The 25444-nt window shown below is 44.1% G+C and overlaps 1 protein-coding gene across 5 annotated transcripts in view; it reads right to left on the bottom strand.

The window, feature by feature from the left end:
* Window positions 1–25444, bottom strand: part of unm_sa1614 (un-named sa1614) — a 280473-nt gene that overhangs the window by 102119 nt on the left and 152910 nt on the right. For all 5 annotated transcript variants that reach the window (XM_068048640.1, XM_068048637.1, XM_068048639.1 and 2 more), the window contains 2 exons: window positions 13626–13701; window positions 3446–3532 (listed from right to left, as the gene is read on the bottom strand). In XM_068048640.1, coding sequence (XP_067904741.1) covers window positions 3446–3532; window positions 13626–13701 — 163 coding nt within the window. The remainder of the gene's footprint in view (window positions 1–3445; window positions 3533–13625; window positions 13702–25444) is intronic.

Below are 25444 nucleotides of genomic sequence, written 5' to 3'. Positions count from 1 at the left end.
GGAAACGTAGATACATGACTATCTGTCTCTTCGTCTTAGTCATTAATATAGATTGTAAATTTGAGGCACCAGCACTGAATTTTGCAACCCTCCACTAGGCACAGTCTGCCAGCATGAAAATATCCCATTTCTGCCCACTCTTTGTTTCCTGTCAGTTAACCAATCCTCTATCCATGCTAATATATAACCCACAAATCCATAAGCCCTTATCTTGCTTATTAACCTTTTGCGTTGCACCTTATCAAACATGATTTTGGAAATCCAGGTATACAATATCTACTGGTTCCCTTTTTATCTACCCTATCAGTTATATCATTAAAAAACTCTAATAAATTTGTCAAACATGATTTTCTTTTCGTAATACCATGTTGACTTTGCCTGATCATATGACTTTCTAAGTGCATTGTTAAGACTTGCTTGACAGCAATTTTGTGAATGCTTGCATATGCTTCTCGCACCAATGCACTGTTGCAGAGACACGTTCTCTCATTGGTGTTATTGTTACATTCCCCATCTCTTTTGTTACTTTGCCCTTTAAGTACTTTAAATAACAGGGTCTGCCCCAGTGTTGTGGGAAAGCCACTTAGGGAATTGTCACCAACGCTTCATTAGCTGGTTCTTGGTTGAAGCCAGAAATGGGCTTTTGAAGTCCAAGGATTGGAATGGGTTCATGAATCCAGACCTGGGTGGGGCAACTGGAGTGCAGTCCTCAAAAGCAGCATGGAGTAAGCCTCAGTGGAGTAGCACAAATTAGTGAGCGCAGCCGCTAGACAATTTAAAGACATTTTTAATAAAGGTAAAGAAAACCAAATTACAAGAGAAGGTAAGAGTTATCCCTCTGTAAACATCCCCTGCAGGAATGGATGTAGAAGAAGCAGTGCCAACTACTGTCGGGAAGCATCAAAAAAAGAAAAGCTTGCACTTCTGTAGTGCCTTTCACAACCAAAGGATGTCCCAAAATGCTTTACAGTTAATGAAGCACTTTTGAACTGTAGTCATTGTTGTAATTTAGGGAACGTGGAAGCTAATTTAAGCACAACAAGATCCCACAAACAACATGATAATGACCAGATAATCTGTTTTTGTGATGTTCATTGAGGAATAATATTGGCCAAGGCACCAGGAATAACTCCCTTCCTCTTCTTTGAAATAGTGCCATTGGATCTTTTACATCCACCCGAGAGGGCACATGGGGTCTCTGTTTAACATCTCATCCAAAAGACAGTACCTTCAACAGAACAACACTTCCTCAGTAGTGCCTGGATTGTCAGCCTTGATCTTTGTGCTCAAGTCGCTGGAGTGTGATTTGAACCTACAACCTCTGACTGGCAAGAGTGCTACCAACTGAGCCACAGCTGACAAAGGCATGCAACAACCAAATATTGGTGCCTCGATTAACAGAAACAGGTATGACATCGTTTAAATATTGACATATAAAGTTCAGTGAAAAATCAGGTGATTGTAAATAAAATTAATGTTCATAAGAAATATGCCCTACATCGAGGCCTTAATACACGAGTATAGATAGATATAACAAAGCAAAAATAACGAGGAGTGTGAATTACTGAGCAGGATAAGAAAATAAAATTAATTCAACAGCAAACTGGAAAACAAATTAAATAAATTAGGAAAATTAAATGAGCTGGGGAACAAATATAGTAGGTAAAGAAACCAATAAGCAGCTTGGGGAGTGGAAGGGGGAGTTAAGTGAACAGGAGGGCATATATGGAAACAAAATGGAAACCAATTCAGTAACCTTGTAAAGGAATTTCATGGGCCTGCAGAAAAAATAATTACATGAACTGGGGAACAAAAGAGGCAACAAAGCATTAATGACAACAATACAACTTGGACAGCCAGATGGAGGCTAGACAAATCATATCGATATTCAGGATTGAATTTACCTCGGCCATTTATTGTACTATATACTTCAATGAGTCCCTTTTTATTTGTGTTTTCTTTAGCTTTTAGGAAGTTAGCTTCTGAAACTTCTTTTTTAAAACAGATCATCCTTCTTACATCCAAAATCATTTAGGAACCTAGGAACAGGAGTAGGCCATTCAGCCCATCGAGACTGCTCTGTCATTCAACTAGATCATGGCTGATCATCTACCTTAAAGCCATTGTTTTGTCACACTTTCCTGCATTCCTTCCAAGGATTTCACATCCCCTCTGAAGTGCGGTGACTGAAATTGTACAGATTCTAAACCTGGTCTGAACTAGAGGCCCGAACTGACCCGAACCACAGTGGACCCGATTTTGCCCCGACCCCGCCCCCACTTGGCCCGACCCGACCATCCCTTTACTTACCTTCCAACTGGGAAGTTCCACGAAGCTGCAGCGCATGCGTGATGACGTCATAGTGATGTCACTCGTTCACTGTGCAGACTCAGTTTCGTCCTGGACTCCCAGCTCAGGTAAGTTTTTTAATTTCAATACTTACCAGCAGAGCACTTACCGTGTGCGTCAGGCGCGACCCGACTCGGCCCGACCTGAGCCTGAAAGCTGGACCTGGAAGATGGGTCAGACCCGACCTGAACCCAACACATGTCGTCGGGTCCCGTCGGGTTCAGGTTGGGTAACAGGCCTCTAGTCTGAACAGTGTATATTCCTCAGTAGACTTGTACTCATCCATTCTGCTTACATGTTCTAGTTTTTAGTTAGCTTTTTTAATCACATCACCACATTGAGTATTCATTGCTTGAAATGAGTTGACTAACAATTGCTTTCCAAGTCACCTTGTATTAATACTATTCCATTAAACTTGTACTTCTGTTGCACATTACTTAACATTTATCCGCATTAAGTTTATTCCCCATTTGTCTGCTTGTTTGCATGAATGTTTCAAATTCTCCTGCAAGCCCCATCTGCATATTCCATTTTACTGCACCACCTGCATTAGTATCATCTGTTATGCCAATCATGCAGTTGAATTCAAATTTGATATATGAATTAAAACTAACTTATTAAATTGTTTCTACTTTTTATGTACAAAAACTAATAAGTTAAAGACAGTAACAATATGACCATTCAAATTATTTGTGTAGGCTGTTGCAATAAAATTTATAATGTATGGAAAATTTGTGACATGAAGCACTTGATTGTAGTACTGCTGTGTAATTATTCTGTACAGATTGCTTTTAATGCAATGTGTACACTAAAACCAATAAAAAATAGTCAGACTTGGCTTCCTTTGCACTTTAAAGTTCGACTAGACTTGAACAAGAAATGAAAGCTAACAAACAAGATTATTTCATTAAAAGTGCTTTCCCTAGATTTTGTATTTTCTTTTACTTGGCATTGCCTCTTTACCAGAAACACACACTTGGGAAACAAATTATTGTTTGGGAAGTAAACAAAGACAGGACAGCTCCATACCTTGCTTGCCCCCATATCACACAGAATCCTATATCCAGAAAATTTAATAACACTAAAAGAGACTCACCTCTTTGTGGTCCAATTGTAATGTTGGTTTGAGCTGATCCCGAAGGCTGCATAGCCGCTTCTTTTCCTCATCCTGGTTCTGTTTAATCTGAAAAAGTGCAAGACGAGTTTTTAATTGAAAATGTTGCTCAGAAATGTTTTCTTTCCATCCCACACATTCCTTGAGCTTATTCTTGGTAATACTAAATTACTTAGTTCTATAAACAAATAACTTAATAAAACTGGCTTTCTTGCATATGTTTTGTTTTTCAGCCACTCCCTATCATCAATTTTTCTGTTTCTAGGTTTTTGGAAACTAATTTCTATCAATTGATCTCAGCCTTACCAATCAATTTTGTCTTTTTTTCTTCAAAGAATCAGTTTCCTGTTTAATGAATATTGAGGGTAATTTTAACCTAACCCACCCAACTGCAACTAGAGGGCCTGGGTGGGATATTGGTTTAACAACTGATCCGGTTTTACTCTTCATTGAAGTCAATGGAGAATAAAATTGAGTGAGGTGTGAAAACTGATACTTCACTGGATCACATCGATTTCCCACTTGATAGGTTAGGTTAAGATTACCCGATTAAATCAATATTTATGGTAGATTAGACCATTGGGGATCTCCAGTGGCACTGTTTTTGGATAAAAATGAAAGAATTTAGTAGTCAAGAATGGCATACTTTTCCTATATTTGTCTTGTGAATGGTTCCCTCCCCAAACCCATCCTGATTGTACTGTAACTGGATCATGCCATAAACCGAAGCTCTAGAGTCACACTCATTTGCTTGATATTAATAGTGGGTCTGGACCATGGGCAGTTCTGATGAATGAGTACTTCTAGGACACAGGCACACTCTGTGTTGCCCCATTCCCTGGACCATCACCAATAAGAAGCATAGGATATGGCAATAGTTAGAAGAAAGAATGAAGAACAAGAAAATAGAAGAACATTTACATTCATATAGAGCCCAACAGGTCCCCAGGATCCCCCAAAATGCAGCACAACTACTGGATTCATTTCACAGAATCAACGAATAATACAGCATAAAAGGAGGCCATTTGATCCATCATGTCTGTGATAGAGCTACTCCAATCCCAATCTCACTTGGATTTTGTGTCAGGAAACATCAAGACTGGTTTGATGAAAATGATTAGTATATCAACGAACTGATTGATCACAAATGCAAGACTCTCTGTGCCTGGCGTAATGACCCAAACGCAAAGCAAAAGAAACTGCCCTATCAACAAGCAAAGGCAGAGGTACAATGGAGCACCTGCAACATGAAGAACAGGTGGTGGGCAAACAAGGCAAAGGTAATTCAACATCTCGCTGACATGAGTGATATCCATGGTGTCTTCACTGCCACAAAGACCATTTATGGCCCAAGTACTCAAGGACCAGCTCCTTTGAGGTCTAAGGATGGGGGAGATCTGATCAAGGAAAGGGATCGGTCAATTCCCGTTGGAGGGAGCATTTTGAAGACCTTTTCAATCAAGAATCCATTGTTGAAGAGAGCGTTTTAAAACTCCATCCCACAACATCCAGTTAGAGACGAGCTCGAAACTCCACCAATGCCTATGCAGATGATGAAAGCCATCACAGAAATGAAGAACAACGAAGTGGCAGCAGCTTATGGAATCCCTGCTGAAATCTTTAAGCGTGGAGGAGAGGAACAGCTCCATGCCCTCATCCTACAGATCTGGAATGAAGAAGTCCGGAATGATCTCAAGGATGCCATGATTGTCACAATCTTCAAAAAAGGGGACAAATCCAACTGTGGAAATTACAGAGGCATCTCCTTGCTCTCCATTGCAGGGAAAGATCATTACAAGAACCCTTCTGAACTGACTCATTACACTTGCTGCAGAGCTACTACCCGAATCTCAATGTGGGTTTAGGCCATCAAGAGGCACTGCTGACATGATTTTCACAGCTTGCCAACTAGAAGAAAAATTGCGTGAACAACATCAACCTCTCTATATAGTATTTTTTAACTTGACAAAGGCCTTCGACTCTGTAAATCATGAGGCACTCCGGAAGATTCTGTTGAAATATGGATGCCCTCCAAAATTCGTCACCATCCTATGCCTGCTTCAGGATGATATGTGAGCAGTGATCTTCAGCAACAGATCCATTACGGACCCCTTTGATGTTAAGACAGGAGTTAAACAGAGCTGTGTCATTGTCCCAACTCTTTTTTTCGATCTTCCTAGCTGCCATGCTCTGTCTGACTAGAGACAAGTTCCCTGCTGGAGTGAAATTTATTTATCGAATGGACAGTAAACTATTTAATCTCCAAAGACTCCAATCAAAAACTAAGACCACCCGACTTCAGTCACTGAGTTCCAATATGCTGATGCTGCTGCAGTAAGTGCTATGACCAACGCAAACAGATGGACCGCTGGGTTGAGCACTACCTAGAACTGTACTCCAGGGAGAATGCTGTCACTGAGACTGCCCTCAATGCAGCCCAGCCTCTACCAGTCATGGATGAGCTGGACATACAGCCAACCAAATCGGAACTCAGTGATGCCATTGATTCCCTAGCCAGCGGAAAAGCCCCTGGGAAGGACAGCATTACCCCTGAAATAATCAAGAGTGCCAAGCCTGCTATACTCTCAGCACTACATGAACTGCTATGCCTGTGCTGGGACGAGGGAGCAGTACCCCAGGACATGCGCGATGCCAACATCATCACCCTCTATAAAAACAAAGGTGACCGCGGTGACTGCAACAACTACCGTGGAATCTCCCTGCTCAGCATAGTGGGGAAAGTCTTTGCTCGAGTCGCTCTGAACAGGCTCCAGAAGCTGGCCGAGCGCGTCTACCCTGAGGCACAGTGTGGCTTTCGTGCAGAGAGATCGACTATTGACATGCTGTTCTCCCTTCGTCAGATACAGGAGAAATGCCGTGAACAACAGATGCCCCTCTACATTGCTTTCATTGATCTCACCAAAGCCTTTGACCTCGTCAGCAGACGTGGTCTCTTCAGACTACTAGAAAAGATCGGATGTCCACCAAAGCTACTAAGTATCATCACCTCATTCCATGACAATATGAAAGGCACAATTCAACATGGTGGCTCCTCATCAGAGCCCTTTCCTATCCTGAGTGGTGTGAAACAGGGCTGTGTTCTCGCACCCACACTTTTTGGGATTTTCTTCTCCCTGCTGCTTTCACATGCGTTCAAATCCTCTGAAGAAGGAATTTTCCTCCACACAAGATCAGGGGGCAGGTTGTTCAACCTTGCCCGTCTAAGAGCGAAGTCCAAAGTACGGAAAGTCCTCATCAGAGAACTCCTCTTTGCTGACGATGCTGCTTTAACATCTCACACTGAAGAATGCCTGCAGAGTCTCATCGACAGGTTTGCGTCTGCCTGCAATGAATTTGGCCTAACCATCAGCCTCAAGAAAACGAACATCATGGGGCAGGATGTCAGAAATGCTCCATCCATCAATATTGGCGACCACGCTCTGGAAGTGGTTCAAGAGTTCACCTACCTAGGCTCAACTATCACCAGTAACCTGCCTCTAGATACAGAAATCAACAAGCGCATGGGTAAGGCTTCCACTGCTATGTCCAGACTGGCCAAGAGAGTGTGGGAAAATGGCGCACTGACACGGAACACAAAAGTCCGAGTGTATCAGGCCTGTGTCCTCAGTACCTTGCTCTACGGCAGCGAGGCCTGGACAACGTATGCCAGCCAAGAGCGACGTCTCAATTCATTCCATCTTCGCTGCCTTCGGAGAATACTTGGCATCAGGTGGCAGGACTATATCTCCAACACAGAAGTCCTTGAAGCAGCCAACACCCCCAGCTTATACACACTACTGAGTCAGCGGCGCTTGAGATGGCTTGGCCATGTGAGCCGCATGGAAGATGGCAGGATCCCCAAAGACACATTGTACAGCGAGCTCGCCACTGGTATCAGACCCACCGGCCGTCCATGTCTCCGTTATAAAGACGTCTGCAAACGCGACATGAAATCGTGTGACATTGATCACAAGTCGTGGGAGTCAGTTGCCAGCATTCGCCAGAGCTGGCGGGCAGCCATAAAGACAGGGCTAAATTGTGGCGAGTCGAAGAGACTTAGTAGTTGGCAGGAAAAAAGACAGAGGCGCAAGGGGAGAGCCAACTGTGCAACAGCCCCAACAAACAAATTTCTCTGCAGCACCTGTGGAAGAGCCTGTCACTCCAGAATTGGCCTTTATAGCCACTCCAGGCGCTGCTTCACAAACCACTGACCACCTCCAGGCGCGTATCCATTGTCTCTCGAGATAAGGAGGCCCAAAAGAAAGTGCTATGTCAGAAATGGATCTGCAGAGAATTGTCAATATAGTTACTGAGGCATATGAGAAGATGGGACTCGCACTCAACATTCAGAAGACCAAAGTCCTCCATCAGCAAGCTCCAAATACTCATGCCCCAGCCTCATTGATTAGGATGCATGATGAGTGCCTGGTAAATGTGGAACACTTCCAGTATCTTGGAGGTTATCTTTCACAGAAGGCTGACATTGTTGAAGAAATCCAGCATCATCTGAAATGTGCTGGTGCAGCCTTTGGCCACCTGAGGAAGCAAATGTCTGAAGATCACGACATCAAAAGTGAAACCAAGCTCATGGTCTGCCATGCGGACGTGATCCCTACCTTACAGTACAGGGCTGAAAAATGGACAATGTATAGGAGGTACCACAAAGCACTGGAGTCATTTCATCAACGTTGCAAGATCCTACATATCAAGTGGGAGGACAGGTGCACCAACATCAGCATCCTCTCAAGCAGGCACCACAAGCTATAATTATCCGCCATCAGCTTCGTTGGGTTGGTCATATAGCTCGGATGTCAGATACCACGCTCCCAAAGCAGGACTTCTTCTCCCAGTTCAGTCAGGGCAGATGCACCAGAGGAGGACAGAAGAAGCGCATCAAGGATGTGCTGAAAGTCAACATGAAGAAATGCAACATTGATATCAACTTCTGGGAGACCATCACCCTGGACAGAACCAGATGGAGGCAGAGTCTGTGAGAAGGATCCCAGTATTTTGAGACCCAATGACAACAAAATGATGAGGAAAAGCAACAGCGGCGAAAAGAACAAGCCATGACTCGAGCTAATAATACATGACCAGACATCCCAAACGACAACAAATGCTTTATGTGCCAAAAAATCTGTAGATCCTGAATCGGCCTCATCAGCGATCTTTCGACTCACGGCAGACAATCATCCTCACGTGTGAGGGGCAGTCAATAATAATAATCCCAATTAGTCCCATTCCCCTGATCTTTCCCAGTAGCCCTGCAATTTTTTTCCCTTCACTATTGAGTATGTTATCACCACCTTTTCAGACAGTGTATTCCAGATTCCAACAACTCACGGTGGAAAAATAATGTTTCTTCATATTGCCTCTGACAAAAGAATCAATCACTTTAAGTCTCTATCGTCTGGTACTGATCCGTCTTTAAAAGGAAAAATTTCACCTCGTTTATTCTATCAAACCAGTTTATGATTTTGGACATTTCTATCAAAGGCACATGGAAGATAGTAACTAAGGGAATGCATAAAGGTGAACAGTTGATTTTGTATGGAATATTGAATGGTTTGTTTGATAAAGCTGATTTGGAATGTTTTGTGGTGGCTTTTATTTCAGCATTGTGGTCAAGAGGACACTGTGATGGTTTGTAACAGAGGGATGGCCAGGTGTGGGACTGTTGTTGAATGGGGAATTGGGGTTTTGTTCACTGGTACTGCAGTTGGCTGAGCCCATCACTGACAGCCCATCCAGAAAGGAGATATGTTGGTTCCTCCTCTGCATCCTCTCAGCTGCTTGCTGTATACTTGGTGGCAAGGGCTGTACCCTCATGAATGCGAGGTTTTTCAGGGGGCAGCAGTCAACAACAAATTGTGGCACGCATTCTGAAGAGTCCTGCAGGACTCTTCCGAAGGTGTCCAGGCAGCAGAACCATTGCTCAAGCACTCCAATTGTCTGCTTGATGACATACGGTGTGGCAGCACAGCTCTTGTTATACCCATGCTGCTCACAAGTGTGTGGGTTGCGCACAGGAGTCAAGAGAATGGATTTGCAAAGAAATTCATGAGATGCAAAAACTATAAAGCAGTGATAATGAGAGACTTTAACTCTCCCAATATAGAATGGGGCAATGATTGTGTCGAGAGCAGAGAAGGGGAGGAATTTCTGATGTGTGTTGAGGAGAATTTTCTCGATTGGTATGTTTCCTTCCCAATGAGGAAGGATGCGCTGTTGGATCCAGGACTGAGGAATGAAGCAGGTCAAGCTTTCTTTTTATTCGTTCATGGGATGTGGGCGTTGCTGGCTAGGCCAGCATCTATTGCCCATCCCTAATTGCCCTTGAGAAGGTGGTGGTGAGCTGCCTTCTTGAACTGCTGCAGTCCATGTGAGGTAGGTACACCCACAGTGCTGTTAGGAAGGAAGTTCCAGGATTTCGACCCAGCGACAGTGAAGGAACAGCGATATAGCTCCAAGTCAGGATGGTGTGTGGCTTGGAGGGGAACTTGCAGGTGCTGGTATTCCCATGCATCTGCTGTCCTTGTCCTTCAAGGTGTTAGAGGGCGCAGGTTTGACAGGTGCTGTCTAAGGAGCCTTGCTGCGGTGCATCTTGTAAATGGTACACACTGCTGCCACTGTGAGTCAGTAGTGGAGGGAATGAATGTTTGTGGATGGGGTGCCAATCAAGCTGGATGCTTTGTCCTGGATGGTGTAAAGCTTCTTGAGTGTGGTTGGAGCTGCACCCATCCAGGCAAGTGGAGAGTATTCCATCACACTCTTGACTTGTGCCTCGTAGATGGTGGACAGGCTTTGGGGAGTCAGGAGGTGAGTTACTCGCCAAGGATTCCAAGCCTCTGACCTGCTCTTATAGCCACAGTATTTATATGGCTACTCCAGTTCAGTTTCTGGTCAATGGTAGCCCCTTGGATGTTGATAGTGGGGGATTCAGCGATGGTAATGCCATTGAACGTCAAGGGGAGATGGTTAGATTCTCTCTTGTTGGAGATTGTCATTGTCTGGCACTCGTATGGCGCAAATGTTACTTATCAGCTCAAGCCTGGATATTGTCCAGGTCTTGCTCCATTTCTACACAACCTGCTTCAGGATCTGAGGAGTCACAAATGGTGCTGAACATTGTGCAATCACCAGCGAACATCCCCACTTCTGATCTTATCATTGAAGGATGGTCATTGATGAAGCAGCTGAAGATGGTTGGGCCTAGGACAGTACCCTGAGGAACTCCTGCAGTGATGTCCTGGAGCTGAGATGATTAACCTCCAACAACCACAACCATCTTCCTTTGTGCTAGTTATGACTCCAACCAGCAGAGAGTTTTCCCCCCGATTCCCATTGACTCAAGTTTTGCTAGGGCTCCTTGATGCCAAACTCGGTCAAATGCTGCCTTGATGTCAAGGGTAGTCACTCTCATCTCACCTCTTGCGTTCAGCTCTTTTTTGTTCATATTTGAACCAAGGCTGTAATGAGGTCAGGAGCCGAGTGGCCCTGACAGAAGCCAAACTGAGTGTCACTGAGCAGGTTATTGCTGCTTGATAGCACTGTTGATGACACCTTCCATCACTTTACTGATGATTGAGAGTAGACTGATGGGCGGTATTTGGCCGGTTTGGACTTGTCCTGCTTTTTGTGTACAGAATGTACCTGGGCAATTTTCCACATTGCCGGGTAGATGCCAGTGTTGTAGCTGTACTGGAACAGCTTGGCTAGGGGCACGGCAAGTTCTGGAGCACAGGTCTTCGGTACTATTGCCGGATTGTTGTCAGGACCCATAGCCTTTGCAGTATCCAGTGCCTTCAGTCGTTTCTTGATATCACATGCAGTGAATCGAATTGGCTGAAGACTGTGATACTGGGAACTTCACGAGGAGGCCGAGATGGATCGTCAACTTGGCACTTCTATCTGAAGATTGTTGCAAATGCAACAGAGAATATCAGTCAGGGAACACCTCGAGAACTGTGATTATAATGTCATTTGGTTTAGATTAGTTATGGAGAAGGACAAGGAGGAAAATAGAACAAAAATATTTAACTGGAAAAGGGCTACTTTCAATGAATTAAGGAAGGATCTGGTCCAGGTAAATTAGAGTTGAAGACTGGCAGGCAAAAATGTAATGGAGCAATGGGTGACCTTTAAAGAGGAGATGGTTCAGGTACAGTCTAGGTAGATTCCCACAAGAGGAAAAGGGAGGCCAACCAATACCAAAGCTCCCTGAATGACGAAGGATTTAGATCGTAGGATGAAGCAGAAAAAGGAGGCATTTGGCAAATGTCAGTTTGATAATACAAAGGAGAATCAGGTGAATATAAAAAGTACAGAGGGCAAGTGAAAAAGGAAATAAGAGGGGCAAAGAGACAGTACTAGAACAGATTGGCGGCTAACGTGAAAGGGAATCCAAAGGTCCTCTATAAGCATATTAACAATAAAGGGTTATCAGAGGAGAGGTGGAGCCACTTTGGGGCCAAAATGGAGAAGGTGGAGGTAGTAAGTGAATAATTTACATCAATGTTTACCAGGAAGAGAACTTTGCCAAAGCCATGGTAAATGAGGAAGTCGTCAGGGTATTGGGTGAGAAAAAAATAGGTAAAGAGCAAGTACTAGGAAGGTTGGCAGTACTTCAAGTAGATGGCTCCTGGTCTGGATGGGATATACCCCATGTTGCTGAAGGAAGTAAGGGTAGAAATTGTGGAAGTGCTGGCCACAATCTTCCAATCCTCCCTCAATTAAAGGGTGTTGCTAAAGGATTGGAGGAATGCAAATGTTATACCTGTTAAAACAAAAGGGCAGAAGGATAAACCTGGCAATTATTGGCCAGTCAGTTTAATGTCGGTAGTGAAGAAGCTTTGAGAAACAATAATCCGGGATAAAATTAACAGCCACTCGGACAAGTATGGACCAATAAAGGAGAGACCGTACGCATTTGTTAAGGGCAAATCGTGTTTGACTAACCTGACTGAGTTTTTTGATGAGGTAACAGAGGGGGTGCATGAGGGCAGTGCATGTATAGATGGGCTTTTAAAGGGCGTTTGATAGAATACCACATATTAGGCTTGTTAACAATTGAAGCCCATGGATAGAAGGGGAAGTAGAGCATGGGTACAAAGTTGGCTCAGGGATAGAAAACAGAGAGTTGTGGTGAATGGCTGTTTTTTCCAAACTGCAGGAAGGTATAGAATGGAGTTCTCCAAGGTTCAGTACTAGGGCCACTGTTACTTCTGATATACATTAATGACTTGGCCTTGGGATACAAGGCACAATTTGAAATTTGCAGATGATATGAAACTTGCAAATGCACTTTACAGTAAGGAAGTTAGTAATAGACTTCAAGAGGACAGTTTCACCAGTCTGCCTATTTCCTCCAGAAGACTGTTACTATCAACCTGATTGTTTACTAATTAGAGAGTTTCATATCTGCAATCTTTGAAATTATGACCTGTACTCCCAAGTTCAGGTCATTAACAGCAGTGGTTCTAACATTGACCCCAAGGGGATAACACTATATACCTGCCTCTGGTCGGAAAAACAACCATTCACCACTACTCTTTGCTTTCTTTCACTTCGCCAATTCTGTATCCATGCTGCCACTGTCCCTTTAATCCCATGGGCTTAAATTTTTCTAACAAGTCTATTATATGGTACTTTTCAAGCACCTTTTGAAAGTCCATTTACACACCATCTGTATAGAAAAGGGGCAGGTTAACATTTTGGTTTGTGGACCCAAGATTCTACAGCACTTTTTTTTTTAAAAGGAAGAGCAGAGAGTTCTTCTGTCACCCACGCCAGCACTCATTCCTCAACCAACAGTTCCAAAACAGATTAACTGTGTTCATGGGTCCTTGCGTGGCACACATCAACATGCAAGATTTGCCTAAATAAGAAGTGACGACACTTCAAAAATAAACCGCTGGCTGTGAAGAACTTTGGGATATTGTGAGGACTAGAAAAGTGCTACATAACTTATTTTTTTCTTTCTTTATTACTCTTTTAAGTACGTGGAATGACATAGAACATACTGCACCGAAACAGGCCATTGGCCCAACCAGTCCATGCTGGTATTCATGCTACAGTTGAGGCTCTTCCTAATCTTCATCAACTGATGGAAATTTCTGCTCATTCCTACCAGCAGTCCCGAGAGAAAAAGATTAGTACTCACATTCTGTAAATCTGCTGCAAGCATTTCGACATAATGCCTAATCTTCTCAGCCATTTTCAAGCCTTCCTGAAAGAAACTGCAACAGAGTACAGTAAAACTCCATCATTATCATAGAATTTTAGACCAATATCACAGGATATCCTAACAAAAAATCATTTCCTTTCAATTTCCACAGGAAATAAGAACACAAGAAATAGGGGCAGGAGTGGGCCATAGAGCCCCTTGAGCCTGCTTTGCTATTTACTAAGATCCTTGACCTCAACTCCACTTTCCCGCCCGATCTCCATTTCCCTTGACTCCATTAGAGTCCAAGGGGGGAAGTTTTATGCTCTCTCCTGCGACAGGGTTTGGAGGCAGGGAGAGCATAGAACCAGCTGGGATGGTGGCGGTGGTTGGGGGTTGGCACCACCATCCCGCCTCGCTGCATGGGAAATACGGCATGGAAAACCATGTGCGCTGCTTCCCGGCTCCAGCGGGGTGCCTGAATGAGGGACCCAGCATGGGGGGGCCCGCTCTGCAAGGGCGGGACCTCTGGCAACAGGGCCCTTGATCCTGTGGAAGGACCGCCATTGTCCACTTAAGTGTCTGATTGGCACTAAATTTGGCGGACCTTCTGTAGAAGAGGCGACGTGGGGATCTCGGCACCGGTTTTTCCAGATGTTGAGCTCCCGCCACCAGGATAAAACTCCCCCCCAAAAGTCTATTGAACTCAGTCTTGAATATACTCAACAACTGAGCATCCACAACCCTCTGGGGTAGAGAATTGCAAAGATTCACAGCCTCAGTGAAAAGGTTTCTCTTCATCTGAGTCCCAAATGGCCATCTCCTTATCCTAAGGTTATGCTCTCAATTCTAGACTTTACAGCCAGGGGAAACAACCTCTCAGCATTTCCCCTTTTCAAGTCCCTTCAGAATCTTGTATGTTTCAATGTGATCACCTCTCATTCTTGTAAACTCCAGTATAGGCTCACTCTGCTCAATCTCTTCTAAGAGGGTCACCCTCCCATCCCAGGAATCAAGCTAGTGACTCTTTGTTGCATCCCCTCTAAGATAAGTACATTGTTCCTTATGTACTAACACTAAGGATCACATGCCCCTCTGCCAAAGGCCCCAATCCCCCCCACCTCCATCAGGCCCCTAACCCCCACTTCCACCAGCTCCAATTCCCCCCCCCCCATTCCCACCAGGCCCAGGTCCCCCTCTCCCATCAAGCCCAGAGCCCCTATTCCCATCAGGTCCTGGACCCATTCCCCTGCCAGGATCAGCAACCCCCATGATCATCACACCCCCATCCCCAATCTACAACCCCACTGAGTGACAACCTCACTCCCTTTTTATTGACCTCCAGCACTGATCCTTACAGCATCTTTCTAGCAACAGCCTGCCAACCTGAATACGATCCATTTAGTTTTAGTTTTAGAGATACAGCACTGAAACAGGCCCTTCGGCCCACCGAGTCTGTGCTGACCATCAACCACCCATTTATACTAATCCTACACTAATCCCATATTCCTACCACATCCCCACCTGTCCCAATATTTCCCTACACCTACCTATACTAGGGGCAATTTTTTTATAATGGCCAATTTACCTACCAACCTGCAAGTCTTTTGGCTTTTTCCTATTTATTCCTATCTTTTTTCTGTCCTTTAACCAATCCTCTATCTATGCTCATACATTACCCCCAACTTCATGAGCCCTTATCTTGTGCAACAACCTTTCGTGCGGCACCTTATTGAATGTCTTTTGAAAATCCAAACATGCTACATCCACTGTTCCCCTTTATCTACTCTGCTAGTTATATCCACAAAAAACTCTAACAGATTTGTCCAACATGACTTGCCTTTCATAAAACCATGTTGTCTCTGCCTAATCATATTATGATTTTCTAAATGCTCTGTTACCACATCCTTAATATTCTATTCCAATTTTTCCCAATGACTGATGTCAAGCTAACTAGCCTGTAGTTCTGTGATTTCTCTCTTCCTCCTTTCTTGAATAGTGATGTTACATTTGCTACTTTCTAATCCACTGGGATCACTCCATAATCTAGGAAATTTTGGAACATCACAACCTGTGCACCCACTCTCTATGCAGCCACCTCTTTGAGAACCCTAGGATGTAGGCCAGCAGGTCCAGGGGATATGTCACCTTTCAGTCCCATTAATTTCTCCTCTTCTTTTCCTTTACTAATACTAGTTATTTGAAGTTCCTCACTCTCATTAGACCCTTACTTCTCTACTATTTCTGGTATGTTTCTTGTGTTTTCTACTGTGGAGATGGTCACAAAACGTTTCCTCCGTTTCCTTATTCCCCATTATAATTTCTTCCATCTCAGCCTCTAATGGACCCGTGTTTATTTTCAGCACTCTCCTTTCTACATACTTGCAGAAGCTCCTACAATCTGTTTTCGTATTTGTGGCTAGTTTGCTCTCATATTCTATTTTCTCCCTCTATCATTTTTTGGTCATCCTTTGCTAGCATCTAAAACATTCCCAATCCTTAGGCTTACTACTATTCTTGGCAATATATAAGCGTCTTCTTTTAATCTAACACTTTCTTTAACCTCTTTAGTTTGCCATGGAAGGATCTCTTTGCCCATAGAGATTTTACTTCTCAATGGAATGTAGTTTTGTTGAGAATTATGAAATATTTCATAGAGTCACAGAATCAGTCCAAAGAGAAGGGATGCACTGCTGGACCTGGTTCTTGGGAATGAGGCGGGCCAAGTGGATCAAATATCAATAGGAGTATATTTAGGGGACAGCAATCATTGTATCATAAGATTTAGGTTGGCTACAGAAAAGGACAAAGAACAATCGTGAGTAAGAATAATTAACTGGGAGAAAGCCAACTTCAATGGATCCGGGCTGAATAAAAGATTGCAGGAAAAACAGTAGCTGGACAACGTACCTCCAATACAAGAGATAGTTTGGGCACAGTCAAGATATAAGAACATAAGAACTAGGAGCAGGAGTAGACAATTCAGCCCCTCAAGCCTGCTCCGCCATTCAATACGATCATGAATGATCTCATCTCAGCCTCAACTCCACTCTCCTGCCCGTTCTCCATAACCTTTCAACCCTTTACTAATTAAAAATCTGTCCATCTCCTCGTTAAATTTACTCAATGTCCCGGCATCCACCGCACTCTGGGATAGTGAATTCCACTGACTCACGACCCTTTAAGAGAAGTAATTTCTCCTCATCTCTGTTTTAAATCTGCTACCCCTTATCCTAAAACTATGATCTCTTGTTCTAGATTGCCCCACCAGAGGACACATCTTCTCTATGTCTACTTTGTCAATCCCCTTAATCATCTTACCTATTTTAGTATCATCTGCAAATTTGGCTATAGTACCTTCTATCCCTGCATCCAAGTCATTAATATAGATTGTAAATAATTGGGGCCCGAGGACTGAACCCTGTGAAACTACACATCTTGCCAACCGGAAAAAGACCCATTTATCCCGACTCTCTGTTTTCTGTTGGTTAGCCAATCCTCTATCCAAACCAATAAATTGCCCCTAACCCCATGTGATCTTACCTTGTGTATTAACCTTTTGTGCGGCACCTTATCAAATGCCTTCTGGAAGTCCAGATATACTACATCTACAGGATACCCATTATCCACTTTACTTGTTACATCTTCGAAGAACTCGAGCAAATTAGTCAAACACCATTTACCCTTCATAAAACCATGCTGACTCTGATGGATTGTGTTTTGACTTTCTAAATGTCCAGTTATTACGTCTTTAATAATGGATTCCAACAATTTCCCAATGACAGATGTTAAACTAACTGGTCTATAGTTTCCTACTTTCTGCCTCCCTCCTTTTTTGAATAATGGTGTTATATTAGCATTTTTCCAATCCACTGGAACCTTTCCCGCATCCAGGGAATTTTGAAATATTATAACCAATGGGATCCACTATCTCTGCTGCCACTTCCTTTAAGACCCTAGGATGTAGGCCATCAGGCCCTGGGGACTTGTCTGCCTTCAATCTCTATGGTTTGCTCAGTACTTTTTCCTTAGTGGTGATGATTGTTCTAAGTTCCTCCCTTTCTATAACCTCTGCATTACTTGTTACCATTGGGATGGTACTAGTGTCCTCCACCGTGAAAACTGAGGCAACATACTGATTTAGTGTCCCGCCATGTTCCCCACAATTAACTCCCCAGTCTCATCCTCCAAGGGACTAACATTCACTTTAGCTACTCTCTTCCCTTTTATATACTTCTAGAAGCTTTTGCTATCCGATTTTATATTTTGCGCTAGTTTTCTTTCATAATTTACCTTTGCTCTTTTTATTACTTTTTTAGTAACCCTTTGTTGATCTTTAAAAGTTTCCCTATCTTCCAGCCTGCCACTGGCCTTTACAATATGGTATGCCTTAGTTTTTGTCTTTATGTTATCCTTAACTTCCATGCTTAGCCATGGATGGTTTTTCCCCCTCTTGCAATCCTTCTTCCTCTCTGGAATATATTTTAGTTGGGAGGAATTGAATATCTCCTTAAACATCTGCCACTGCTCATCAACTGCCTTACCTTTTAGTCTTCCTGCCCAGTCTACTAGGGCCAAATCTGTCCTCATGCCTATGTAATTACCTTTGTTTAACTCCAGAACACTAGTGTGGGACTCCAGTTTCTCGCCCTCTAACTGAATTTGAAATTCTAGCATGCTATGATCACTCTTCCCTAGAGGATCCTTAACTATGAGATCATTAATTAATCCCACCTCATTACACAATACCAAATCTAGAATAGCCTGCTCCCTGGTTGGTTCCACAATATATTGCTCCAAAAAACAATCTCTATTACATTCAATGAACTCTCCCTCGAGGCTATCCTTGCCAATATGATTAATCCAGTCTATATGCATACTAAAATCACCCATGATTATTGCCGTACCTTTCTTACAAGCCCCCAGTATTTCCTGGTTTATATTGTGCCCCAATGCAGAACTACTGTTTGGGGACCTATAGATTACTCCCACCAAGGTCTTCTTTCCCTTGCTATTTCTTATTTCTACCCAGACGAATTCTACGTCTTGACCTCCAGTGCCTATATCATTTCTCACTACAGCACTGATCTTTTCCTTTACTAACAAAGCTACACCACCTCCTTTTTCTTCCTGCCTATCCTTCCAAAATACTGAGTACTCTTGGATATTCAATCCCCAGATTTGGTTTCCCTGCAACCACGTCTCAGTAACTGCCACTAAATCATACCCATTCATCTCTATTTGCGCTGTTAACTCATTAATTTTATTCCGAATGCTTTGTGCATTCAGATACAAAGACTTTAAGTTTGTTCTATTATCAAATTTCCCTACTCGTGTACAATTCCTTGGTGCAATATGACGTTCACACGTTCTGTCCCTACTTTTTATTTTCTGGTAACAATTAGCCTCATCACTAACCTGCACTCCTACCTTCTCCTTTAACTTTGACTTCCTAATTTTCCATACAACTGAAACCTCCCCCCATTATTTAGTTTAAAGCCCTATCTACAGCCCTAGTTATGCGATTCGCCAGGACTCTGGTCCCAGCATGATTCAGGTGGAGACCGTCCCATCGGAACAGCTCCCTTCTTCCCCAGTACTGGTACCAATGTCCCATGAATTCGAACCCATTTCTCCCACACCAATCTTTGAGCCACGCATTTACCTCTTTAATCTTATTGACCCTGTGCCAATTAGCTCGTGGCTCAGGTAGTAATCTGGAGATTATTACCTTTTTGGTTCTGCTTTTTAATTTAGCCCCTAGCTGCTCATATTCCTTCAGCAGAACCTCTATCCTCGTTCTACCTATATCATTGGTACCTACGTGGACCACGACAACTGGATCTTTCCCCTCCCACTCCAAGTTCCTCTGCAGCCCAGATGAACCCTGGCACCAGGTAGGCAACACAGTCTTCAGGACTCTCGCTCCTGGCCACAGAGAACAGTGTCTATGCCCCTAATAGGAAGGATGTGGAAGCTATGGAAAGGGTGCAGAGGAGATTTACTAGGATGTTGCCTGGTATGGAGGGAAGGTCTTACGAGGAAAGGGTGAGGGACTTGAGGTTGTTTTCGTTGGAGAGGAGGAGGAGGAGAGGTGACTTAATAGAGACATATAAGATAATCAGAGGGTTAGATAGGGTGGATAGTGAGCGTCTTTTTCCTCGGATGGTGATGGCAAACACGAGGGGACATAGCTTCAAGTTGAGGGGTGATAGATATAGGACAGATGTGAGAGGTAGTTTCTTTACTCAGAGAGTAGTAGGGCGTGGAACGCCCTGCCTGCAGCAGTAGTAGATTCGCCAACTTTAAGGGCATTTAAGTGGTCATTGGATAGACATATGGATGAAAATGGAATAGTGTAGGTCAGATGGTTTCACAGGTCGGCGCAACATCGAGGGCCGAAGGGCCTGTACTGCGCTGTAATGTTCTAATTCTAATGTTCTAATTCTAATTCTAACTATACTATCCCCGATTACGACTGCATTTCTCTTTTCTCCCCCCCACTTGAATGGCTCCCTGTACCACATATACCACCAGGTATAGTTCCTTGAAGGGGAAAGGTAGGGCAAACAAATCCAGAGCTCCCTAGATGACAGAAGAGATAGAGGCCGGAATTTTACACCCACCCTGGAAGTGGGCTGGAGGCGCTGAGATGGGGGGGCGTAAAATTGAGTAGGAGGTGGGGTGTGCCATTCCCGTCGCGTTCCCACCCCCGCTACAATTTTACGAGTAGTGGGGGAGGTGACAAACGGCCCGCCCGCCCCAGGCCAATAAAGGTCCTTAAGTGGCCAATTAATTGCCACATAAGGACTTCCTCCCACTGCCGCTGGGATATTACCAGCAGCAGATGGGCACCACCAGCTGCAGAGGTTGCCCAGTTAAACCTGGCGGCCTCCTTGTGGGCTGGGGGGAGCCCTATTGATTAGGCACCCTGTGCCCCACGGAGGGACCCCCCCCGAATGACACAAGCCGCCCCCACTGCAGTACCTCCCCCCCCCACCTCTCGATCGACCCCCCTGCCCCGCCCTGCCTCGCCGAAGCCCAAACGATTGTCCCCAGCAAGGCCCCACACACTAACCTTAATTCCAGGGCTTCCTCCATTGCTGCTCCTCTCGCTGGGTGCAGTCCCAGCAGCAGCAGCCGCTCCCAGCAGCGCTGCGGGGATTGAAGAGCTACCGCCCTGCTGACTGGTTGGCAGCTCTTGGAGGCGGGACCTCCTGCCTCAGAGGGGCAGAAGACCCACCCAAGGCCAATTGAGGACCTGGGTCACGTAAAAGCACAGCATGGCTTCCAGGTCCGGCGGAGGCAGGCTTAGCCCCGACCTTTTGGCCGGTGGGTGGGACCGCCGCCTTGGCATAAAATTCCGGCCAGAGATTAAGATGAAAAAGAAAAAGTGTGTTTATGACAGATGTCAGGTGCATTATAGAATATAGAAGGTTCAGAGGGGAAGTGAAAAAGCAAAGAAGTGAAGAGGGAGTATGAAAAGAGCTAACATAAAAGGGAATCCCAAAGTCTTCTGTAGGCATATAAATCGTAAAAATGTGTTAATAGGAGGCATAGGGCCAATTAGGGACCAAAAAGGGGATTTACAAAAGGAGGCAGGGGGAATAGCGGGAGGTGCTAAATTAATACTTTGCATCTTTATTTACCCAGGCCACGGTGAAAAAGGAGGTAATTAATACACTAGAAGGATTTAAAATTGAAAAGAAAGAAGTATTAGATAGGCTGTCTATGGTTAAAGTTGATGGACCAGATGAGATGCATCCAAGAATACTAAGGGAAGTGAGAGTGGAAATTGCGCAAGCACTGGCCATAATTCTCCAGTCTTCCTTAGACTCAGAGGACTGGAGAATTGTAAATGTTGCACGCTTGTTCGAAAAAGGGTGTAAAGATAAGACCAGCAACTACGGGCCAGTCAGTTTAACTTCGGTGGTGGGGAAAACTTTTAGAAACAATAATTCAGAACAAAATCAATAGGCACGTGGACAAATGCGGGTTAAATAAGCTAAGCCAGCAAGGATTTGTCAAGGGAAAATCGTGTTTAATTAACTTGCTGGAGTTTTTCTGAAAAGGTAATAGAGAGGGTTGATGAGGGCAATGCTACTGATGTGGTGCACATGGACTTCCAGAAGGCATTTAATACAGTGCCGCACAACAGACTTGTGAGCAAGGTTATAGCTCATGGAATAAAAGGATCAGTAACAACATGGATACAAAATTGGCTGTGTGACAGAAAACAGAGAGTAGTGGTGATTAATGGATGTTTTTCGGGCTGGAGGAAGGTTTGTAGTGGATTTCCTCAGGGGTCAGTGTTGGAACCCTTGCTCTTCCTGATATATATTAATGACCTAGACCTTGGTGTACAAGGCACAATTTTAAAATTTGCAGATGATACGAAATTTCAAAGTATCGTGCACTGTGAGAATAGTGTAGAAATTCAAAAGGGCATCGACAAGTTGGTGGAATTGGCAGACAAGTAGCAGATGAAGTTCAATGAGAGAAATGCGAAGTGATTCACTTTGGTAGGAGGAACATGGAGAGGCATAGTAGATAAAAGATACAACTCTAAAAGGGTACAGGAGCAGTGGGACCTGGGTGTATATGTGCATAAGTCATTGAAGGTGGCAGGTCAGGTTGAGAGAGCGGTTAATAAAGCATACAGTATCCTAGGCTTTTTTAATAGCAACACACAATACAAGTTAAGGAGGTTATGTTGAACTTGTATAAGGCATTAGTATGGCCTCAGCTGGAGTACTGTGTCCAATTAGAATAATAGTTATACAGCACAGAAACAGGCCCTTTGGCCCATCGTGTCTGTGCCGGCCATCAAGCACCTAACTATTTTAATCCCATTTTCCAGCACTTGGCCCATAGCCTTGTATGCCTTGGCATTTCTGGGCAACGCGCTTTAGGAAGGATGTGAAAGCATGTGAAAGTGCAGAAAAGATTCATGAGAACGGTTCCAGGGATGAGGAACTTCAGTTATGAAGATAGATTGGAGAAGTTGGGACTGTTTTCCCTAGAGGAGTGGAGGCTGAGAGGTGATTTGATAGAGGTATTCAAAATCATGAGGGGTCTGGACAGGGAACATAGGGAGAAACTGTTCCCACCCGTGAAAGGATCGAGAACGAGAGGGCATAGATTTAAAGTAATTGGCAAAAGAAGCAAAAGCAACACGAGGAAGAACTTTTCCACGCAGAGAGTAGTTAAGGTCTGGAATGCGCTGCCTGAGCGTTTGATGCAGGCAGGTTCAATTGAAGCATTCAAAAAGGAATTAGACTGTTATCTTTCCTTTTTGGCTTCCTTGTCTCGAGACAATGGGTAAGCACCTGGAGGTGGTCAGTGGTTTGTCAAGCAGCACCTGGAGTGGCTATAAAGGCCAATTCTAGAGAGACAGACTCTTCCACAGGCACTGCAGGTGAAGTTGGTTGTCAGGGCTGTTACACAGTTGGCTCTCTCCTTACACTTCTTTCTCTTTTCGTGCCAACTGCCGAGTCTCTTCGACACGCCTCTCTTCAGCCCCGCATTTATAGCTGTCGCCAGCTCTGGCAATCGCTGGCAACTAACTGGCTCCCACGACTTGTGGTCAATGTCACAGGACTGCATTGTCGTAGAGCAAGGTACTGAGGAGAGATGCTTGAAACGCTTGGACGTTTGTGTTCCGTGTCAGTGCGCCATTTTCCCACACCCTCTTGGCCAGTCTGGACATAGCAATGGAAGCCTTTCCCATGTACTTGTTGATTTCTGCATCGAGAGACAGGTTACTGGTGATGGTTGAGCCTAGGTACGTGAACTCTTGAACTACTTCCAGAGCGTGGTCGCCGATATTGATGGATGGAGCATTTCTGACGTCCTGTCCCATGATGTTCGTTTTCTTGAAACTGATGGTTAGGCCAAATTCGTTGCAGGCAGCCGCAATCCTGTCGATGAGTCTCTGCAAACACTCTTCCGTGTGGGGTGTTAATGCAGCATCGTCAGCAAACAGGAGTTCCCTGATGAGGACTTTCCGTTCTTTGGTCTTCACTGTAAGACGGGCAAGGTTGAACAATCTGCCATCTGATCTTGTGTGGAGGAAAATTCCTTCTTCTGAAGACTTAAACCCGTGAGAGAGCAGAGTGAGAAGATATCAAACAGTGTAGGTGTGAGAACAGAGCCCTGTTTCACACCACTCAGGATGGGAGAGGGGTCTGATGAGGCACCATTATGTTGAATTGTGCCTTTCATATTGTCATGGAACGAGATGATGATACTTAGTAGCTAAAGAGGAAGAATATGCAGGGTTACAGGGAGAAGGTGGGGAAATAGGCACTCAGTGAATTGCTCTTTCGGACAGCTGGTGCAGACAAGATTGGCCGAATGGCCTCCTTCTGTGCTGTAATAATTGTGATTCTGTGGCAAAATATTTATTTAAATGTTCACCATTGCTCATCTACAGTCATAGCTATTAATCTAATTTCTCAATCTGTCTCTGCCAACTCGCCCTTCATACCTATGTAATTGGTTTTCTTTAAGTTCAGTGCTCTAGTTTCGGACTTATGTATGTCACTCTCAAACTCAGTATGAAATTCTATATATGATCTCTCTTTCCAGAGGATCCCTTACTATGAGATTACCAATTAACCCTGTCTCATTACACAAGAGAAGATCTAAAATAGCCTCTTCCCTGGTTGGTTCCATGATGTATTGTTCTAGGAAACAGTTTAGTTTAGTTTAGAGATACAGCACTGAAACAGGCCCTTCGGCCCACCGAGTCTGTGCCGATCTTCAACCACCCATTTATACTAATCCTACACTAATTCCATATTCCTACCACATCCCCACCTGTCCCTATATTTCCCTACCACCTACCTATACTAGGGGCAATTTATAATGGCCAATTTACCTATCAACCTGCAAGTCTTTGGCATGTGGGAGGAAACCGGAGCACCCGGAGGAAACCCACGCAGACACAGGGAGAACTTGCAAACTCCACACAGGCAGTACCCAGAATTGAACCCGGGTTGCTGGAGCTGTGAGGCTGCGGTGCTAACCACTGCGCCTCCAATGCATTCCAAGAACTCGTCCTCCAAACTACTTTTGCCAATTTGATCTGTCCAGTCTATCTGAAGATTAAAGCCTCTCATAATTATTTCTTTGAGTTTGTTACAAGCTCCCCATATTTTTTGATAAATACTGTGTATGCCTATAAATTACTCCCACCAGTGTTTTCTAATCCTTGCTATTTCTTATCTCCACCCATACTGATTCTACTTCTTGCTTTTCCAAGCCAAGATCCTTCCTTACGTCATCTCTTATCAGGCCTACCACTCTTTTCCAGTTTGTCTGTCTTTTCGTAATGTTGTGTACCCTGGAATATTTGTTTCTCAACTTTGGTCACTGTGCAACTATATCTCTGTAATGGCTATTAGATCAAACCCATTTTTTCTCTATTTGTGCCATTAATTCATCTCCCTTGTTATGAATGCTTTGTGCGTTCAGATAAAGCACCTCTAATTTTAGTTTTTTAGTTTTTTTAGTTTTAGAGATACAGCACTGAAACAGGCCCTTCGGCCCACCGAGTCTGTGCCGACCATCAACCACCCATTTATACTAATCCTACACTAATCTATGGCGACGGCCAGCTTCCGCACAATCAGTGTTCACAACGTGGTCAACTCGCACCCAACGAGCTTCGCAGCGCCTAGGGGTGCAGAAGTGTTGAATTTTCACTTAATGATGTAAATGAACGAGCAATTACATTAGACCTGATTATGATACATTTACATATTGAAAGCCCACAGTTAAGGGTCCGATGCTCGGGGTTACAAACCACGGCT

This window comes from Heterodontus francisci, chromosome 16 (assembly GCF_036365525.1).
Source record: "Heterodontus francisci isolate sHetFra1 chromosome 16, sHetFra1.hap1, whole genome shotgun sequence".
Taxonomy (NCBI): domain Eukaryota; kingdom Metazoa; phylum Chordata; class Chondrichthyes; order Heterodontiformes; family Heterodontidae; genus Heterodontus; species Heterodontus francisci.
This window is presented reverse-complemented; position numbering and strand designations above follow the sequence as displayed.